General features: G+C 36.1%; 1 protein-coding gene and 1 long non-coding RNA gene across 2 annotated transcripts; one reads left to right on the top strand and one right to left on the bottom strand.

Annotated features, from left to right (window-relative positions):
- Positions 1-1,228: 1,228 nt before the first annotated feature.
- LOC124386892 lies at positions 1,229-2,964 on the bottom strand. The gene is made up of 2 exons (XR_006926045.1): positions 2,827-2,964; positions 1,229-1,778 (listed from the first exon to the last, which is right to left on the bottom strand). It is a non-coding gene; the product is annotated as an uncharacterized LOC124386892 (long non-coding RNA).
- On the top strand, positions 1,947-17,130 carry igfbp2a (insulin-like growth factor binding protein 2a). Its single transcript, XM_046850920.1, has 5 exons — positions 1,947-3,254; positions 12,359-12,531; positions 14,662-14,802; positions 15,938-16,028; positions 17,002-17,130. Exons 1-5 carry the CDS (start codon positions 2,783-2,785, stop codon positions 17,100-17,102), a joined length of 978 nt encoding a protein of 325 aa, XP_046706876.1. The 5' UTR covers positions 1,947-2,782; the 3' UTR covers positions 17,103-17,130.
- The last annotated feature ends 1,665 nt before the right edge of the window (positions 17,131-18,795 follow it).

Below are 18,795 nucleotides of genomic sequence, written 5' to 3'. Positions count from 1 at the left end.
GTATTTGGTAAAAGTGTGATGGAAATGAAAACGCAAACACAGAAAAATGGAAAGTATGTTGTAGTATGTAGAGTACAATGTCAATGTTAAATAACGGTTGTACGAGAGGTAACATCAGAGAATAAACACCTTTCAATGTGTCTTTCTGAAACGCTGCTGGCAAACTTCCCAACTTTTTGGCCAACTGTCGTAACACATCTGAGTTAGACAAATGAACAGAAGGCACACAATTCCTACCAAGATGAAGACCATCCACCTCAGGAGAATATTCAGAAGGTGTCACACTACCCTCTGCTGACAGTGCAACAACTGGAACCAAACATGAATCAGACTTCGACTTGTGGGACGCTATTTACGCATGATATTTTTTAGCAAGATAATATGGCAGATACGGGTTTTATGTCTGCGGTCAGGAGTGCTTACTACATAGTCTGTGAGGCTAAGTTTCTGTTTAACCTCATATGGCCCACCGAATTGTATCCGGAGTGAGGATCCTGGCACTGGCAACAAAGCTAAAACTTGATCTACGTACAACACAGATTGAGCGGGAAACTGCCTTACGGTCATATCGCTCCTTCATATTGGTCTGAGACAAACTTAAGGCTTTAAGAGCAGTTTCTCTGGCCAGCTTTAGGTGATCCACGAAGGGTATGAACATACTTTAGGATAGTTTTATTTTGCGGGGTGGGTACAGTGGACAACCACTGTTTCTGTAGGACTTTCAATGGGCCCTGTACAATGTGACCACCAGTTCAGAGGGGCTAAAACCAAGTGACTCCTACATGGCATCACGCACAGCAAATAACAACAGCTGAACGCCATCATCCCAGAACTTTCCAGTTTCCATGCAATACGAACGCAGAATATTTTTTAATGTCTGGTGGAAACGTTCAAGAGCACCTTGGGCGATGGAAACCTGATGCTTAATTTGCAACTCATTAACTAGCTGAGAATATAACTGGCCCATAAAGTTCGACCCACGATCAGTCTGTATACAGTTATGCATACCAACTTATTATAGAATTTTACCAGTGCTTTGATGACAGTCCTGGACTTAAGGGTGCGCATTGTAATAGCTTCTGGAAACCTGGTAGCAGCTCACATGAGGGTTAACAAATAACAATTGCTGGAACTGGTTTTAGGCAGAGGCACGGGGTGGTATATATAATGGGTGGATGGAAGTGTATTTGGTAAAAGTGTGATAGAAATGAAAACGCAAACACTGGGGTGTCGTAAAACAAAAGGTATATTGTAGTATGTACAGTACAACACCAGGATAGACTTCAGGGTGGACCAAGGCCAAAATAATAAACAAAAACACTCTTTTAACAAACACTACTTACCTACACACAAAACCCAAAAGACATAGAAAACACTTCCCTTACTCCCTCACCAAAAACAGGAAACAAACACACACCCAACAGAAATGGCATCCACACCCCTAATAACGGTGAACAAAGCAACAAATATGTACATATATTTTACACGTATAATACAGTGAGTTAATATGGTCAAAACGGGATGGGGCAAACTCAGAGTCAGAACAGGCATAGGTCAGTTACAGGACAGAATAACGATCAAAGAGAGCATCGTCTAAGCGAGCTCCTGAATCCCAGCTTCCCCTCGACTTTATAGGTCGCCTCCTGCTGATGTCATCAGAAGGGAAGAGGGCCCAGCTTTGGTTTACTGGAATGCATGGAAGACATGGACTGCAGTCTCGAGATGGCACCTGCACACAACTACACACCACATACAAATACAATACAACCCGCAAAATACTGCGGGTTGTAACAAACAGCTTAGTTAGAAATACTTAGGAAATTAGAATAACATTCACTCAAAATATTTGAGCTACAACTGCTACAATAATTTATTCGATATTACTCTAAAATGTCAAGTATAACCAATTTGAAAAATACATCTGGATTTTGTGCACCCCCTATCAATATTAAAATGAAGTAAATCCAACACCAAATTTTTCAGTGTAGGATAGCATTTTTTTTTTTATTATTCTTTCATTGATTATGAAATATTACTACTTGTATATAAAAGACTAAATGCTCTCACACCACAGTAACTCAGCAAACATTTTGTCTATCATGATCTGCACATCTTTAATCCTGGAGTTATGGTTATAGAGTGTTTGGTTAACCGATGCTGTTGGCCCCCTACTTTCACATGTTCATTCAAGTTTGAGCTGTTACTTGCTACAAATAGTTTCTCATTTAAGTGTCATTCAGTAAACAGTTAACCTTTAATGAACAGGCATTTAGTGTCACGCAGATGAGAATGGGCTCCTTTTTTTTTGTCTGGTTCCTTTAAAATTTACTTCAATACTACTAAAATTTACATCACTATTTATAACCAACATTTTTTATTTAGGGTTGGCTATTTTTAATTAATCGTTGACTCTGTCTTTATTATTTAAATTGGCCATTATTTGAACAGGTAACAATTTCATTTAAAGTTTACTTTGTTATGTACTTTGCCCTTCTGAGCCACCGTAGTTAAGGACTATTCACTCAGTCTGAGGTTAACCAATACCTCAACTTGCTAATCATCAAAAAGAAAATCTGTTTTCCTAGCCCAGAGATTGGTGATTGTAAATCACAGGCTGAATTCATAACATGCAAACGTGCACAGACTTGCGGAATAATTTGTCCGTGCGCGTGTCCGCTATGCTTCTGCTTCAGTGACCGTGAGGAAACTAAGCTGTTTGCACCTATTTCTATATTGACCCAAATGCGTTCCTCACGATTTTGTGCTATGATGTCAGCACTACATGAGCACCGATTGGATTGGAGCGCCTAAGATGTTAGACTTCACCTGTCTACGAGTGCGCTTCTGTTGCCACTTTCTTCTCTTAAGCCGACGGCAGAGAGGCGCAAAATACGCAATTACAATGCCCTACATACTGCTGGAATTGCTGATGGTGGTGGCGTTTGCAGGCACAGTGCATGCAGGTTTGGTGTTCCGCTGTCCAAGCTGCAGCGCCGAGCAACAGGCGGAATGCCCCGCTCTCACTGCCGTGAGCTGTGCCGAGATCGTGCGTGAGCCAGGATGCGGCTGTTGTCCGGTGTGTGCACGCCGAGCCGGAGATCCGTGTGGTGTGTACACACCGCGGTGCGCCAGCGGCCTCCGCTGTTACCCCGAGCCAGACTCAGAGCTGCCCCTCGATAAGCTAGTGCGCGGCCTCGGTCGCTGCGCACACAAAGCGGAAGCGGAGCCCAGCATCGGTAGCGCTGAACTGAGCGGTGAGTGATCCATCCATCCATAAATTCGAGAGGTATGCATTGATTAGCTGATTCTGCGACAAGCTTTACTGCACAACATTTTTTTTCTAAATCTGTCACTGTAACATTTAACATGACGAAAGTATATAGCTATCCAATGCATGTTGACATCTTGGCCAACATTATATGTATATGAATATGTATATGTACAGTTGAGGCTCCCTGCTATAATAATAATAATAATAATAATAATAATAATAATAATAATAACAATAAACATCATTATATTCGCTTCCGAAAAGATATCGATTAAAAGCTAAGGACATATTCAGGTAGGCTACGTTTGTCGCTTAACTCCTAATTTGCTTATTTGTTACTTATTTCGACATTTCACGTTCAACCGGAAAAAATGATGGTATCAGCAGTTTAGTCTGGTTATAAGAAAATACCTCACTTTTGACCTAGACAATTTTTTTTAATCATGCCACATTCAACTCAACAGTTTAATGCCAAAAATAGTAGTGGATATTGTTTTCGTTTATTTTTATTTATACGCACTCTGAAACCGTCTAAACTTTGCTGTTTAAATAAATGCTAATTGCTGTAGCAAAACATAGCGATTGATTACAAAGTTGGACTTTGCACTTTGGCCCTGTCTTGCTGTGAATTTTTCGCAGCTATGAAACAATGTCATTATGTATTCAGTATAAGTTTTATCACATTGTACTGTTTCGGGAACAGTACAATGAAATGGGAACAGATTACCATTCTGACTTTTTTGCTGATTATTTTAAACTTTATATAAACATGTCTTACTTTCAGTATGAGGCGATAGTTTTGCTGTGAACACTGAATAATTGAAAAAGATATGTTAAAGACTCCTGGTTTTAAAAAAATGATTTAGCTTGTTGGGTTGTTTTGGAAAATCTTTGGACAAAACAAATCAAAAAAAGGGTCCCACACACCTGGGATAGAGTTTTGAAAATAAAATAACCAAAAAATGAAATAAAATGACGTTTATTTAAAGTTATGATGAAAAAGGTTGCCCAACTGACCACTAACCTAGTCCAAAATAATCACCCAGCTTCTTCCAAGAGCAGGTACAGCTGGCATCCCTGCTGGGTCCTTCAGAAACGTGGCTGGGAAACATTTTACTGCACCAGGACTCAGAATACTTGCAAACAGGAAACTCCTAGCAGCAGACACAACACTAACAAGTCACACGTTATTGAGCAGGAGTTAGAAGAACTTGGGAGCTCAACACAATTTGCAGATACATATTTTTTGGACTAAATCCCTTGCATGGATAGATGACAGCTGTTTTCAAGCTGTTTTTACAGGTTGTACACACAGTGTTCACAGAAGGTGCAGGAACCCTGTGGTGTTTGTTAGGAATTTTGGGGCCAAGCACATAGTGTTTAAAGCTCTATTGTTTTTGTTAGAATTTTTCTCTTCATCTTCAGGGTTTGGGGTTTGTGTTAATTGATGGGAAAAGTAAGCAACTGATTCATAACTTTTCAAATCCTCTTTAATTCCTCAGCAGCCAATGTGAAGAAGCAAGACTGCATAATGAAATGGCATTATTCTCTGGCCTCAAATTTGTAATGTGTATGAAATATAAAACCTACTTTTTTGATAAATAATACTAGGATATTTTTTGCCAATCTTCTAGATATTGGTGTTATATTACTTACTTAAGAGTGTTGCTGAAAAATAAGGAAACTGTCCAACACAAAGCTGATATGTGAATTCCATCAACTAATCTTTACAGTTGAGCTATATTTAAGAAACTTTAAAGCAACTTCAATAAATAGTCGATATTTGGAATATATATGCTATATGTAAGTCTTAAAAAAGTATTTTTTATTTTTTATTTTTTTTTGCCACACTCACACACACAGACACCTACAGCCAAGTACGGATGTGGTAGCTTAATGGTTTCGTGATGTTTTGGAAGATGTATTTTGGGTAAAATGAAACATTGCTTCCATTTCATACTTCAACATTCTGCAATTACAAAATGTTAATGAACTGTGGGCTTGTGTTTAAAAACTAAATTCATGGCATGAATCTGAATTCTTTTGCACATACCGGTAGTTTGCTGCATAGTTTTTGTTGCAGGGTGGAGTTAAAATATTTTTATTAATTTATTAATTTAGTTTATTAATTTTATTCTAAATGTATGCAAATGTTAAAATGCAGATGTTGCAGGTGATGCTAGCATGCATGCCTCTTTTGATGTAGGCAGCCTAGTTCATTTATATACAAAATGCTGTTCTGTGTTGTTGCTTTCAAATACAACATGTAATGTTATATAACACAATAAGATAAGCATCTGTCTATATATCTAACCTTAATTCTGTGTCACATTTTCAGGTCTTTTTTATTGTTCCAATTGACATCTTATATGAATGTGCAATTTTAGTGGAGATATTTTAATTTCTTTTTTTATAATTATTAAAATAATTATTATTCTATTATTGTTGTATTGTGCATTTAAATATGGTGCATATATGTATGTTGAGATTACATATTACATAAATAATTTATCTTTATATACAGTAAAACCCCGTTGTACGAGCAACCTATTGTACGAGCAAACTTGCTCGCCAAATTTGATCCTGTTTCACGAGCAAATTTCGAAGGCACGAGCAAACCCACGCTGCCGGTTCCCTGTTTTCGGCGGAGGGTCGCATCAGTCTCTTAGTTAATGACGTATCACTTGGTCGCTCTCGTTGTTCAGTGCAGCAAAAACTTCACTTTTTTTAGTTTTTTATTTTTATTTCACTAGAAATCTTAAAACATGTCTCCCAAGTAAATCAGTGATTGTGCTGTGAAAACGAAAGTAAATAGTAGGGATGCACCGAAATGAAAATTCTTGGCCGAAACCGAAAACCGAAAAAGGAGGAAAGCAAGGCCGAAAACCGAAACACCGAAAGAAATTATGGCAATTATTATTACTATTGCATTTATGGCTATGACTGTGTACTAACCTTACTAAAATCAAGGCATTTCAATTGCATAAATTGATATTAAAGTCTCAAAGAATTAATCAATTACAAATTATGAAAATATTTATTTATAGCACATTGCAACAATGCACAGGATAAAATAAATTAAAATTTAGTCTTAAATGTTTAACTTAAATGCACTCGTGTACATTAAATAATAATGTACAGGCCCTCTGGCCTGCTGAAAGGTTGTAAAATTAAATATGTTCTTTCCTAAAAACAAAGTGCATTTAGAACAAGTGCAACTGCTTAAAAATACAACAATACAACAATATCACTGGGAAACTTCCTGCCTTTTTAAAAACATCCACCACAGACGGAGTGCGCGTGCTCGGAGGGGTTTTGCTTTTCTGTGCATTTGCGTTCCTCTGATATTCAGCATAGCGATCGGATGTTTGGATTTACATTTACATCATTTACATTTGTGCCGTTTAGCAGACGCCCTTATCCAGAGCGACGTACAAAAGTGCTTTGAGTCTCTAGTAATGAATAAATTAAACCCGACTTTCAAATTAAACCCGACGTGGAGAAAGTTTTTGCAGACGTAATTTCGGTATTACATGTTTTGCAAATCGCTATCCGTGGGTCTTTCTCAGATATACTGAAATACGTCCACACCGCAGACATGTTGTTTTAGACAGGCACGTGCAGGCAGCGGTTTTTGTTTGCGTCATCACAACAAACTGTTTCAGACGTGTTTTTTCGTTGATCAAAGTCTTTCGGCCGAAAACCGAAAATAAATTTTTGGTCCATTTTCGGCCGAAAATTTTTGGTGGCCGAATATTCGGTGCATCCCTAGTAAATAGAAATACCATCGAAACCGAGGAGGTTACGAGCATGATATGCGTCTCACACTCGCAATCAACCACTACCACATGGGTAAGTGTTATGCGAGAAACAGAGGAGGAAGCCGAAGTCAAATCAAACAAAGTTTATTTTGCAAAAACGTGTACTCGCATTAACTGGGAAGTAATCCAGTGGTGCGCGGTGGGAGCGCGGTCCACTAGTCCAGAACTGGATGAGAAGCAGTCTGTGTAATATCCAAAGGAGCGCGTCTCCTGACCACAAGCACGGGAGAATCATGACATGTACAGCCAAACCATTGATAATAACGGACATCGAGTGAGGGTGAATGAGGGGTTTATATATGGTTGGGTGATGAGTGCAAAACGAGAGTCAGGTGTGTGATTAGTAAGCCGGCGAGCAGCTCCGTGCGGGCGGGGCATGCACGGGAGAAGAATCAGGGACAGTAAGTGTTAAATTATGTTTACATTACGGTAATTTGCGGTGTATTTGTTTGTTAAAATAGGCTACAAATATTTTTTAAGTGCAGAAATAAGCGATCGAATGAGATCTCGGAATGGATTAAATCCCTTTTACATTCATTTTTATGGGGAAAATCAGTTCGAACGTACGAGCAAATGGACCTACGAGCAATTTTCCAGAACGAATTATGCTTGCACAACGGGGTTCCACTGTATTGCTATATGTAAATAACTAAATTCTTTCCTTCTTACTGTTGTTTAATTGTCACAAGTGACAGAAAATGATATTCAATAACATAAAACATTTAATTCAATGAAACTATACAATATAATATAACATTTAATTTAATAAAGCACACATAACCATATAAAATGACATTTGGGTTGTTTATATACTTAGTATAATGTTTAGTATATGATATTCTTCCAAGCATGTTGACAGAAAAACAGCTTTGTACAAATGGGGTCTACATGTAATATGCACTCTTGATATAAAACTATTTTGAAACAAAACACAGTTCCAGATTTGTGTGTTTGGTAAAAAATAAGGAAACTCTGTGCATATAGACTTAGATACAATCAAACTAATTTAAATATTAGTAAACGATAACACAAGTGAACACAACATGCAGTTTTTAAATGAAGGTTTTTAATATTGAGGGAAAACCAAATCCAAAACTACATGACCCTGTGTGAAAAAGTGTTTGCCCCTAAGCCTAATAACTGGTTGAGCCACCCTTAGCAGCAACAACTGCAATTAAGTGTTTGTGATAACTTGCAATGAGTCTGTTACAGCACTGTGGAGGATAAATCCCGTGGGGATTTATAAATCCCTTGGGGGGAAATTATTGCAATTATAGCAGCAGCAGGTTACACAAACAGTAACAGGGAGAAAAACAAACATGAATACATTGTAATTGTAACTTAAATAAATAAATAAATAAATACAATATTGATGATGATGCAACATAAAAACTGTGCAAAAACAGTGCAAACTGGCAATTAAAAAAGAAAGAAAAGGATAAAATTAAATGTTCAAATTGTCAGTGTATATACAGTATGTGTGCATAAAGTGACCATGAATAATAGAATATGTATATAAGTTACTATTATTATCTGTTACATTGAGTCATTGTACAGTGCAATTGCATATGGTAGGAATGATTTCCTGAACTGTTCTTTGTGACAGCGAAGCTAAATCAGTCTGTTGGAGAATTAACTCTGCTGCCTCTGTATGGGATCATATAGTGGGTGGGATGGATATTTCATGATTGACAGGAGTTATCCTACACCAAGCTGATATGTTAATTCCATCAACAAATTTTCAAAGTTAAGCTATACTTAAACTATAAAGCAACTTGAACAAATAGCTGATATTTGGAATACATATGCTTTGACTATGTTTATATTTTAATATTTACATTTTATAGACTAAAAACACCATTACTGATTGTTTTATTACATCATTATTAATTTGCCTGGAAAGTAACATTCCTGTTAAAAAAATGGTTTCTTTAAATGTTCTGTAAGTGACCAGTTTAAAGGCTGAAGACCTCTGAATAGCTACAGATGATAGCTAGGATACCATGAACGTCCTAATCAAAAAGGAAGTCAACACCTTCATAAAGCTTGTCAACAGTTTTGAGCATGAAGTACTCCTCAGTGTGAAAACTTCTTACTGGACTTCAAGCAAATTATGTGCTTCCCACTCTTCTTCCATGTTCTGGGACCATGATTTCAAAATAAAATGTAGAATTTAGTTTAATTTACTTACCATTTAACAAGAGTTTAGTTCCTTTAGACCAGGTAAGACACTCTGGTTCAGGAATAACTTGGTACTAGGATTTGATCAAAAAGATTTTGAGTTTTAGCTTTGTTGTTAATGCACTGACTCCAAATTCAGACCAGTCATTGTGAAGTGCTTTTAAGTTCTTAAATCAAGTTCTTCTGTAGTTTAAAGTTCTTAAATGAATAGCTGTCCTTCCAGCAGCTTTAACTTCAAGAGGTCAGTTTTTGAAATCTGACTGAATATGAGTCAGATTTTTGGAGAAAATCTGTCTCTGTTTGAGCCATGATTGGTGGGTGTTCAGAACCTTTAATGGTCCCTAGCCACACCCATATTTGGTAAAATGGCCAATACAAGGCATTAACTTTTGAGAGGGAAAAATTTCTTTGTCTCCATTTATGGCCCATTTGCATGTTTATGGCTGGTCTGAAGCTTCATCCAAAGTGTATTAAAACATTGTTTAAGAAATAGAGAGCAGATAATTTTGATACCAAGTATGAAAGAAAGAGAAAGCATTAATTAACAGAGATACATTGCTACATCTGGATATGAGCTTTAATGTGTAACTAATGCTAATACTGAGTTGTAACTATGTTGAAATGGTAAAGGGAAAATACATACAACACATGCATATATCATACAGAGTTTGGAACTTTATTATCGCCTAAATAAAGAAAATGTCCTTATGTGTGTGTGCTGGGGGGTGTTTGAGGCCACCGGCTTGCTCATCAGAGACAAACTTACTGTTATAAAGAACATCTCCTCATTCTTTATTATCACATTATCTGTGTAAAGCTGCTTTGAGACAATATTCATTGTTAAAAGCGATATACAAATAAAAAAATTAAAAAATTTAATTGAATTTGAGCAGACTGGTGCCTGGTGCTAGGTGTGAAATATCTTCCAATTGGAATGTTTTTGAAATTAAAGGCTGGAGAACTGTCTGTTTATTGTCTATACATGTAATACTTAGATACTTAGTGTGATACTGATACTTAGATCCTACGCAGATGCTACATGGGTGAGGCGGGACCTAAGCACTACCATATAAGTTTGCTTTTTTTTACCTAAATTGAATGGCAATGGCCACTAACAGATCACACATCCCTGTGTAAAACACTTCACCCTGCGTGCAATAACCCAACCTTCACACTGAAGCAGGCTTTTTTCTGGATTGAGATCTGATTACAGCCTGAACTGGTTGTTTTGTACTGCTTCACAAGGTTGACACAAATGTTTACTTTTACAAAGTATGTGCCACAGAATTGTGCCAGAGCATCAAAATAAAAAAAAAAATCCACATATATGCATTGCTTTTTTTCAGTTGCCTTTTCCACTTTGTAGAACTTTTAGAAATGATGCTCTGGATTTATTAAGCTCAGCACATGCAATGTTAAAAATGCAGATGTGAAGAAATGCAATAAAAAAAATGCTTTTTTAAAATATATATTTACAAAGATGTCTTCTATGAATGATCTATAGGCCTTCATTAACAATATTAATTAGTGAATCTGCCTCTAAAATGGTAACCATTTGAATTGCACCCATTACACCTAAGCAAAGTTCCCTTTGATAGGATTGTTACAGACCTCATCATGCAATTAGAATGCATTGCATAGTGTTACTTGCTTTGACTTATTGGGGATTCAATCAATTTGCACTAGTGGTCTACATCAGTGCATCAGTAAACAGATGGTCTGAAGGACCTTTTGAATTAATTGCTTAATAATGATCATCATCATGTTGGGCAGGTAGAAGTATGGTATCTGGGCTTCCACATTGGCCAGGGATAGGTGCATCCCTGAACTGATAAGATTGCAGCAGTTGTGGTCTGTGTGGTTTCTGGCACAGCTCGTCAAATGTAAGCTAGTCCACGTTAGGGGGTAGTCAACTGTAAGCGAGACTGTTTCCTGGAATGAGTTCGGCAGTGGGGGTGTGTCAGTGGGGCTCAGTGTTCAAGTATCAGCTATACACAGAGAGGAGGTATGTGAAAGAAAAAGCGGTATGTAATGCCTGTTGATTCTTACTTGTGTCTTTCAACCATCTTACTTACGTACGTATGTCCCTTTGCCATATCCAGGCATAAACTGAGCTCTTATATTGTGCAACACACAAGCAGTATGAACTTGAATCTTAAAAGCAACAAACTCTGTTCAATTAAATGAAGTTTTATTTGTAACACTTTAACAATGGACACTATCCCAAAGCTTTACAGATATAAATAGAATATGAATATACATTGTAAATTCATGAATTAGTCTCATAGTTCCTCCCTAATAAGCAAGCCATAGGTGATGTGGCAAGAAAAAACTCCATGAACTTATACGAGAAAAAAGTTTGAGAAGAAAAAGACTCAAAAGGGAACCCATCCTTATCTGGGTGTCACAATTATTATTTATATTTAATTATTAAAATAATTATTAATATTATAATTTTATAATGTGTTGTCTTGCACTGTCCTGTGTTGTCTTTTGCACTGTTTGCACCAGTTGCACACATGCACTTTATGTGGCGAGGATCTTAGTTCTTGGCCCTGTGTTCTTTTGTTCTGTGACTGTTGTTTTATGTTGTTTTATGTAGCACCTGGGTTCAGGAGGAACGTTGTTTCATTTCACTGTATACTGCATCAGCTATATATGGTTGAAATGACAATAAAAGCTTCTTGACTTGACTTTATCGATGTTGAGGTTAGCTACTGTTTACAAAATTGATGGACAATTGAGTGCAACAGTCTTAATGGCAGTTGTAGACCTTGGCCATTGTAATAAACTGTTTATATTAATAAGTACAAATAATCTTTTATGGAGCATGTGTTTAACCTTTTGAGCGGTTTTAATTGTGTTGAGAGTTTTGAACGTTTTCTAAGAAGCTTGGATGGACCTTAAGCCTGCCTGCGACCTGTGTCTCCACAGTGTAATGAAGAGCTAAGCTTCTTCCTTCCAATTTTGTACCCATTGTGGCCAGTGCTGATTTTCTTCACAATGTTAATAAAAAAAGAATTTCCCAAAAGAATTTCTTCTAAAAAACACTTTTTTTTTTGGGTCGGGGCATGTTTGTGAACAGGTGAAGTGCTGGCCCCAGAATCAGAACAAACTGAAGTTCCTCCAATCAGAAGGCCCACGAAAGACAGCCAGTGGATGGGCCCTAAAGAGAGCGCTGTCATCCATCACCGGCAGCAAATGAAGACCAAGATGAAGTATATAGCAGAGGACCCCAAGGTGCCACGAACAAAGCTGGTAAATGATTTAAATTTAAAACTAACGAATATAAGCTATATATGTGTGTATGTGTGTATATATATATATATATATATATATATATATATATATATATATATATATATTAGGGCTGGGCGATAAATCGATTTTTAACGATTAACTCGAATGTGTAGTTTACATCGATCTGTTTTAATAAAAATCGGTTTTCTCTTTAATGTTCGCCGACGCTCCCCTCTTGGCTCCCATAGTTTCGAACGAACTCAGCCCCGCCCCCCTCCCCCCGCACGTTTGCCATAGAGATACACAAACAACATGGCAGCGAGCAGAGAAGAACTCGTTCCCAAGAAAAGTTAAGACAGCCGCATCTTGAAAATACACGGTTAAGCAGCCGCACTTTGTTTAGTGTTGCGCGTCCAAAATGTTGGAAGCGACCAAAATACATGTAAAGGCGCTTCAGAACGGCGTTTCCTTTAAGAAACACAAAAATCTGATCATTTTAATCACCATATTCAAACATCATTTTACTGTGGAGTTTTTAAGAAAACTAAAGGCAAAATCTCTTAAAACCTCAGGTGCATTTTCAATCATGTTCCACATTTAAACACTCATAAAACATTTTTTCTGTGTAGGTTTTCTAATTTTATGTTGTTCTATTTTCACAATTTACAAAGGCAGGGCCGCCATCTTGTATTTTTGGCTTGTTGTTTCTGATTGCACTTTAACCCAAAGTGGGTTATAATCCCAGAAGGGTAAATAAACTTTATTTAATAAAGTTAAAACTTTTTTTGGAAAAATTTTTTTTTTGTCATATGCAGATTGATTTTAATTTAAATCGCAAATCGGATTTTTTGTGAAAAAATCTGGGATTTTTTTTAGACCATATCGCCCAGCCCTAATATATATATATATATATATATATATATATATATATATATATATATATATATATATATATATATATATATGGCTGTTAAAATTAACACATTAATGCAAGTTTTTTTATCTTATTTTATTTTAACTGCACACATTTTTTTAAATTAAAAAAAAAAAAAAAATTATTATTTATTAATAAAAAAAACCCGAAATTACAAGTTTCAACGCAACACATTTATTCATGATGTGCTTTCTTTACTCAGATATTTATTAAAAATTAAACTCCACCGAAAAACCTTTTTTATCACTAAAAATATTTTACTGATTTACCAAGTCACAAATCAAACGCCAAACTCTGGCATGGTGCACACACCTGGCAAAACATAAAAAAAACATAGCAAAAGTTCCATGCGGTGTCCTGATGATTTACATAATTTAAAACACCATAATTAATTTAAAACGTTTACAAGAATATTTTAAATTAATGCCGTATGTTTAGCATGGTTTCACTAACAATAAACATGCATTTGCATAAAACATCCATATTTGAACATGCAGATTGATTAGTGTAATAAAAACTTGAAAGTATTAAATTAAGGTATATTAAAAACCGATGAAAATGTGTGATTAATCACTAGCTAACTCATGGCAATCATGTGACTAATTGCAATTAAATATTAAAATTTTATGCTATGCTTTGGATTCTTTAGCATTTTATGTCCAGCTCCAAAAATTTATTTTAAAAGGAGAAAATCCTGACAATTCCACATTTCAAGGGAGTGAATGAATGAAGGATGGAAGGAAAGAAGACATTTGTTAAAGTATGCTGAAATAAGTAGAATAGTTAAGTAGATCATGTCTTTGGAAACTGAAATACATTTTTCATTTTATTTAAATCAGTTTAATTAATTTTTTTATCTTTAATAAAATGGACAGACAGAAATGCGTGCTGCATTAATCATGCATTAATAAAATTGCTGCCGTTAAAATACATTTTACAATGATGATTGTAAAACCCCCAGTGTGTGAGGGTATGGAAAAAGACTCTGGGGGGAAAGGCAGAATGTCAACTGAGTGAGGGTTTCATTTGTTACAATCAGCGACGTTATTATAAATTTAAACCCATTTTTGTAGGCTAAACCTAATTTGTCCTATTTTTATAGGTTACAATTTTATCATGCCATCTGCTAGTAACTGACTGGATAGTAAAAATATCTTTAGGAAATTTTTTAACTGTTTTAATCTTAGACTAATCCTTTGAGTTGTGTATGACAGAGTCGGTGTCAGCAGGAGCTGGAGCAAGTACTTGAGAAGATATCCAAAATGCCCTTCCGAGACAATCATGGCCCTTTGGAGGACCTCTACTCTGTGCACATACCCAACTGTGACAAGAGGGGCCAGTACAACTTGAAACAGGTAAGAATAAATAATATAAATCCATAATAATGTATAATAATATAGAGAATCTTAATAATAAACATGTACACTTGATTGCAAATTAATGAATGCTTGCAGTTACACACATTTTGTCCAATTTGCATTATTTTTTAGCGCTTGTAAAAATATTCAAACAATAAATAGAAAGCAACATTTTTGCTGATGTTTGTTTAACAGTGTATTAGACCTTACAGGCACCAAGCAGTGATCTCTAAAACTAAATAGGACTCGGGAGAGTTTTAAAGCTGCATTTGCAGGAGGTTTATAGACTATCCCAAAAATAATCCACAGTCATTAGCCATTAACCTAACTCAGTAGCTAGGTTATACCAAAACAATGATTAGAATCCAAAGAGTACCGTATTTTCCAGACTATATGCCGCTACTTTTTTCCCACGCGTTGAACCCCGCGGCTTAAACAATGAAGCGGCTAATTTATGAATTTTTCCTGGGTTTTTCCCGGTTTCACAAGCTTCAATCTGCCAAAAAACTGAGCCCCATAACATTAGACCAATGAAATTACTGAACGGGTTCAGGTGAACCAATGAACTCTTTATATTAAATCAGACGCGCTCCCACTGAATTGGGCCGCACCACATCATAAATATGGATGAGGTTCCTCTGGCGTTTGACCTGCCGCTCACTCGGACTGTCAACAGGAAATGCGAATCATTCGTCACGCTGAAAACGACTGGGCATGAACAAACGCACTTTACCTGTGTTCTGAGCTGCACGGCATCAGGAGAATAGTGATGGTGATTTTTAAATGCACGACGATGCCAAAAGATAAACTCGCGAGAGACATTGTTGTGAAAGGAAGGACGAAGACAGTGAACAATGACTTTCTTGGGAGGCTACTGTTTAGATACAAGCCGTGTAACAGACACTGTCTTTCGTTAAAGCCTGTGTAAAGGTCATTAGTTTCAGTGTAGATGGCTTATAGACAGGTGCGGCTTATTTATGTTCAAAATAAAAATCTTTGTAAAATTCAGTGGGTGCGGCTTATACTTGGGTGTGCTTAATAGTCTGGAAATTACGGTAGTTAAAACATGGCAAGTCAAGAGTCAACTTAATTAAATGATCAATTTCATTGTTGACCATCTCATGTGTTTTAGTGTAAGATGTCAGTGAATGGGCACCGGGGTGAGTGCTGGTGTGTGACCCCTCACACAGGCAGACACATCCAGTCTTCCCCAGTGGTGAGAGGTGAGCCCAACTGCAGTCATTACATCAATGCCTTAGAGATGGAGACACCTTCAGCAACACTAGACTAAAAGCATCAAACTTCAAGTTGTACCTGCTGAGTCGGCTTTTAACTTCCCAAACAAGCTACTTGTAGATGTGTTTATGTATGTAATTTTTGGGGGGTTTTTTTTGGAAATTAAAAAGGGAAACTTGAACAAGTGTCAGTAATTTTAGCCAGCAGACAACAGGTATTATGTCGTATGTTGGGTCATATGTGATATGGAATACTGCAAGCTGTTTTTATAATCACAGGCTTTCAATTGGTCATTTAAACACTTAATCACATAAACCTATGGGTAGCAAATTGTTACATACATTATATATGTGAATGTATGAAGGTCACTGTAGAGAGAAGTGATCTAGTGGTCATATCCATGGAAAGACAATGTAATTACAACTGTAACTCTATATACGTATAAATGGTTAAATTCTCATACAATTTACTTTAAGTGAATGTATATTCCATTCTGTTTTCTGAATGTCATACAAAATAATATTCAGTATTTTACATATGTCAAGGTATTATTTAATGTCAAAAGTAAAAAACTAAACAATTTAAAAATGCTATTAACTTTTAATCTCAATAATCATGAAACCAATGAAAACAATGCCGCAACAATGATACCAAATGTGCATTGGTTGGCAAAAGATGTTTCACCATTGTAAAACAAATTCACAATATTTAAAAAAACATTTTTTGCAAATTGCCTATAAAGCATTTGCCCATCAAGCATAGCCTGAACTGTTTTTAAACAGTGTCACCTCCATTGTCCCATGAAATGAAAGAAAGAAATTCAAATTCAAATTGCCAGTCCAAAAAAAAAGTCACACACATTAATATTACATTGGACCGTCTTTATCTTTGATTAAGGCACTTATTTGCCATTGCATCCTTTTGATAAGCTTCTGCAATGTCACATTTGTTCCCGTTAAGAGTTCCAGAATCCTTGCTGTGCAAAAAGTGTTCTCCAGCACATCCCAAAGATTCTCAATGGGGTTAAGGTCTGGACTTTGTGGTGGCCAATCCATGTGTGAGTATGATGTCTCATGCTCCCCGAACCACTCTTTTACCATTTGAGCCTGCTAAATCCTGCCAATGCCATCTTGGTATATGCCTGTGCAATCAGTGAAGAAAAAATCCATTGATGGAATAACCTGGTAATTCAGTCAGTTGACCTCTTTTTTGCACACAACATTGCTGAATTAGACCTGACCAACTGCAGCAGCCCCAGATTATAACAGGCTTGTACAGTAGGCATAATGGGTGCATCAGTTCATCCGAGACTCTTCTTACCCTGATGTGCCCATCACTCTGGAACAGGGTAAATCTGGACTCAACAGACCACATGACCACCTGCCATTGCTCCAAAAAGAAATCTTTATGCTCCCTAGCAAATTGAAGCCTTTTTTTAGACGAACACAATCATTCAGGATTTTTTTATTTTTCCAATTTTAGTAGTTTCAGCAATCTCTTCAGATATTTTCTTTGCTTGATGCATGCCAATAATTTTACCCTACTGAAACAGATTAACACTTCTTCCAGGACCACAGGATGTGTCTTCCAACACGGTTGTTTAAGAAATTAAAAGCTTCTCACTTGGGGTTAAATAACCTGTTGTTAGCTGAAACATAATCATCCATGCAGTAAATTTCCAATTGGTTAACCTTACCTATTTGCTTAGTTAAATCCAGGTGGTGACCTTTTTTTGGATGGGCAGTGTATATTAAACCTGATAATTCTTAACATCTCAACATCTTAAGAACCACTGGTGTTACATTTTAGATTTTAAAAATAAAAATGTGAAATATATATTTTTAATTGTGAACTAATTCTCTTTTTTAATTATTGAATAGTTATATATATTAATGCATGCACTTAAAATTCTTAATATTTATACATAAATTGCTGTTTGTTTGTTTGTTTATATATAAAAAGCTATATTCTTTCTGAAATCCTGGAAAATTGGAAAATATTTTATGTGAAAAAAGGGATTATGCAGTTAGAGATGTTTAATAAAACTTTGGGTGTAGTTTACATAAATATATTTTCATGAAAATGTAATTGCTCAAATTAAAATGTATTTTAACACATTCTAATTACTATAATGAATTATGCGAGTGTGATCAATTGGTGTCTTGCAAAGCACTCTGTTAATCCTGAGCTTTGTGAGAGTGAAGGATATGGTATTTATAAGTTTGATATCAGTTTGATACAACTTTTTATAACTGGAAAGTGTTAGATATACAAAAGCAAATTGTGTTCTTACAATTCAGTCATGTGAGGTTCATATGCAAATTTTAATAAAAAAAAAAACTCAACTTCTTGTTCCCCAAAACCCAGAATTAGGAAATAGGATACAATTACAAGACATTGTATTAAGAATGTTAGTCAGGGCTATTTATGTGTGAGTCCAGGTGTGTGCAAAAAGTAATCAGATGAGCATGATAATGGTGATGGGTAATGTTAAAATACAAATTGGCCATGGTGTGATGGATGCTGTGGTGGATTCTGGGTGTTACTTTACAGTACATGCTACTACATAATTTCACGTTTCCCATATGCATAAATATAAATACTAAAGCATCATATAATTACAGTAAAGACAAGTAACTATTTAAATAAAAACAGAATTGATGTATAAACTGCTGCACTGCATATTTTCTTTTTTCTATAAGTGGCTTAGTAGGTGTTTGACCATCACAAGTTTCCAAAATTCAGTTTTGCATG

This window comes from Silurus meridionalis, chromosome 1 (assembly GCF_014805685.1).
Source record: "Silurus meridionalis isolate SWU-2019-XX chromosome 1, ASM1480568v1, whole genome shotgun sequence".
Taxonomy (NCBI): domain Eukaryota; kingdom Metazoa; phylum Chordata; class Actinopteri; order Siluriformes; family Siluridae; genus Silurus; species Silurus meridionalis.
The sequence above is the reverse complement of the archived record's forward strand: the minus strand, read 5'-3'. Positions and strand labels throughout refer to the sequence as shown.

Excerpts from the sequence above, each read along its gene's own strand:
- igfbp2a (XM_046850920.1), top strand. The coding sequence starts at position 2,783 with ATGAGCACCGATTGGATTGGAGCGCCTAAGATGTTAGACTTCACCTGT. Across the intron at positions 3,255-12,358 it reads CGGTAGCGCTGAACTGAGCG|GTGAAGTGCTGGCCCCAGAA; the intron begins GTGAGTGATCCA and ends GTTTGTGAACAG. Across the intron at positions 14,803-15,937 it reads GCCAGTACAACTTGAAACAG|TGTAAGATGTCAGTGAATGG; the intron begins GTAAGAATAAAT and ends CATGTGTTTTAG.